This window comes from Lygodium microphyllum, chromosome 2 (assembly GCF_053477565.2).
Source record: "Lygodium microphyllum isolate KBCC chromosome 2, Lygodium_microphyllum_v1.1.10, whole genome shotgun sequence".
Lineage (NCBI taxonomy): Eukaryota > Viridiplantae > Streptophyta > Polypodiopsida > Schizaeales > Lygodiaceae > Lygodium > Lygodium microphyllum.
The window spans coordinates 188,966,110-188,969,307 of record NC_141136.1 but is presented as its reverse complement, the minus strand read 5'-3'; the positions used below and the strand labels follow the sequence as shown (position 1 = coordinate 188,969,307).

Sequence of the window (3,198 nt, the reverse complement as noted above, 5' to 3'; positions counted from 1 at the left end):
TCAAAAAAAATTTAATCCTATAAATTATTCCATGGTCTCGGCTGGTCATTACCCCACTAATTTGGTGGCTAACCCTTCCTGCCAAACCCTTTGAATCCTCTTTGTGGTGCCATTTTACGCACAATTTGATTAACAGGTGCTGCTAGTGGTACTATCTATATCATTGCATTCCTAACACTTAGATTGTACCAACATTGTTTGGCTTCATGGCTAATTTTCTATCAAACATTACAAGATGTAACATTCTTAGAGCATTCATTATATTTATATATATATATATATATATATATATATATATATATATACTTTTTGAGCTACTTATCTAGCATTGACTTTTCATATTTTTCTTTTTCTTTCTTCTTACCCCTAGAGGATTCTTTGTCCCTATTAGACTTTTTTTTAATGTTGATTTACTTGCTTTCCCCCCTATCATCAATTGAATCACTAGACTGAATATTTGAGTTTGATTCTAAAGAGGAATCCTCCTCATCATGGTTATTGTTGTATCCAAATAATCGTTTTAGAGTCAAAACAATCCTTGTTGGCCTTCTTCTTGGTTTTGCCCTTTCCAAGTCTTTTTTCTACCGTTTGGGCAGTATCAGCTAGAATACCCATGATAGCATTTCCTTGGAATTCAATGTTAGTAATTGCTTCTCCAATAGTTTTGTTCAGTACTTTTACAAAGTATGAACTTTGTAGATATAAAGACGGTTTGTTTGTAGCATCCAATCTATTCAACAAGTTCTTGAATTTTTGTGCATAATCTTGTACCAACATTCACTTTTGCTTAAAATATTTCAACTTGTTTAACACATAAGTGGTAGTTTTATCTTTTTTGAACCTACTTAAAAATGCAATTTTGAGTGCATTGTAAGTAGCAAAATGACCAATGCCATATGTGCTATACCAATCAAAGGTTCTAGAGAAACATTGTGGTGTTAATATTGGCTTATTGATAGTAACATTGCTTTTTTCAAGGGTGGGAGTTGACGAATATGGCTCATTGGCACTATGAGTACAATTGGTGTCATAGTAAACATTGCTTCTCTATCAATAGCGATGATATTGGATGTAACCATCTTCTGGAAATAGCTAAACAAATAAATAAAGAAAATTTTCATAGTAAAAAAATTTTGAAAAATATACAAATGATGTGTTTTTTGGATGATGCATGTGGCTTCCATTGGCAAGCAATGAAACAATATAATGTAATATGGAAAATAGGGTTGTAACATAAAGCATTCCAAGTTTATGTTCAATAGTAAATACATATTCTCAACTGTGTGACATTCAAGGTAACATGGGATCGGAAAAGAAATAAAGGCATAACATTTCTAAGTGTAGACCACTTTTCTTTTTCATTTCACAGAATTACGGCCAAATGTACAACACTTCATAGAGAAAGCCCACATCCATGACTTTCCCCACTTCTAAAGAGTTGGGCCCAAACATACAACACATCATAGAGAGAAAGCCCACATCAATGACTATCCCCATAGTTCTAAAAGGTTGGGCAATCTAAGTTCCTAAATGTACTAGAATAGGGGTGCCCAACTCCCTTAACAATTGCTATAGCATTGATCCCTTAGAGCATTTTCATACGAAGACCAACTATGAGGAATCTTGTGATGCAACATATGCCTTACTTTGTTGTGGTTTATGAACAAGAGTCAGCCCATGCAACCCTTACAAAAAGTGTGATTTTAACTTGCTTATCATTGTTCCAAAATTTTTCATACCCTTAAACCAAGGGTATAAGTATTAACTCTTTAAAGTTATAAACTTGGTCTTGACATATGTTGAGCGAATTCTTTTTTTTTTAAAAATGCATTGCATGATGTATTTTATTCATTAGACATGAGACATTAGCCCACAGCCTTGACAAGGGGCATTCCATCTTGAAGGATAGAGCATCATTGAGGTGCTTAGTTGAGGGGATTTGAATTTGTGTGTGACCAATTCACACTCACACACCTACCCCTTCCAACTAAGGTACCCTTCTTTGATAAGACCTTTGAATGTTGAAAAAAGAAGGTATAAGACTTAAATTTATACAAATGTCGTGGTTGTAGAAATAGCAAAATACATGCAATTTGGTTGAAGAAATACCTCAAGGTTTGCAAGTCGAAGGTTTTTGTATTTGTATATTTGTGCTAATAAAAGGCTAGGCTAGATCACATCGTCACGATGGAGACATTGAACTTCAGCACGGCATTGATTCCGGATCTAGAGGCTGTTTCAATGGCGGCGACGCCGCGGGCTAACCGGAAGCGGCCGGTGCCGCCCACGACGGCGATCTCGCGGACGGGCAGCAGGATGCGGTCGGAGCCGTGGAAGGAGAGGGTGCTGCCGTTGAAGGAGCTATTGCCGCGGAAGACGGCGGTGAAGACGAGGAGGAGGTCCGGGGAGGTCCTAGAGGCGAAGATGTAAGTGCCCTGGCCGGCGCCCAGGATGGTGGAGTCGGAGAGGGAGGGCCCGTCCGTCAGCACGTCGTCGAAGACCACAATGAGCCCCAGCCCAGGGTTCGTCGTCAGATTGCGCCCCGCCACCGGCACTGACGACGGATCCGACGACACCGGCAGGTCGTGCATGTAGAACACCAAATTATATCTAATGGTGTCTATACTACTGCAGTGCGCCCAGCTCTCTGGCCGCTTCCCTGCCGCTAGTATTATAAATTTATGATCCGTAATCAAATATTGGTTTGCTGAGAGTAGTACCAGTAGCAGTAGCAGAGGAATTAGTCGGAGAGCTGGTACGTCCAGCTTCCTGGTAATCATCAGAGTGAGCTGTCCTGCGACGCTCAACGACATGGCTTGGCGCTGCTTAATATCTAGTTTAGCAGGTAGGCCTCTGACGATTTGATGGTATTTTGCTCTCTCGGAAAATGAGAGAGAGAGAGAGAGAGAGAGAGAGGCCCAGGATAGGCCCTTCCAAGCAGAGGTCGCCCAAAGTCGGCATGCTTGTGCTCATGAACACAACACGAGAGGTAGCGGTGCTTTCTCTCATCATAATAGTACTTGCACTTTTGTTAGTGGGCCGTATCAAACTTTTGCGGATACCAGCGGATCATACATGCTACACCTCTCTATAGCATACGCGAAGCGTGATCAGGTTTGCGTCATCTCGAAGCTTTTGTTGCAACTATAAAGCTGGCCAATCAGCATTTATCAAAATCGAGCTTCACATAAATATCGT

At 40.3% G+C, this 3,198-nt stretch overlaps 1 protein-coding gene across 1 annotated transcript; it reads right to left on the bottom strand.

The window, feature by feature from the left end:
- Nucleotides 1-1,118: 1,118 nt before the first annotated feature.
- LOC148040732 (dirigent protein 1-like) lies at nucleotides 1,119-2,976 on the bottom strand. Its single transcript, XM_087667055.1, has 2 exons — nucleotides 2,110-2,976; nucleotides 1,119-2,012 (listed from the first exon to the last, which is right to left on the bottom strand). The coding sequence occupies exon 1, from the start codon at nucleotides 2,811-2,813 to the stop codon at nucleotides 2,175-2,177; it is 639 nt and encodes a 212-aa protein (XP_087523181.1). The 5' UTR covers nucleotides 2,814-2,976; the 3' UTR covers nucleotides 1,119-2,012; nucleotides 2,110-2,174.
- Nucleotides 2,977-3,198: the final 222 nt, after the last annotated feature.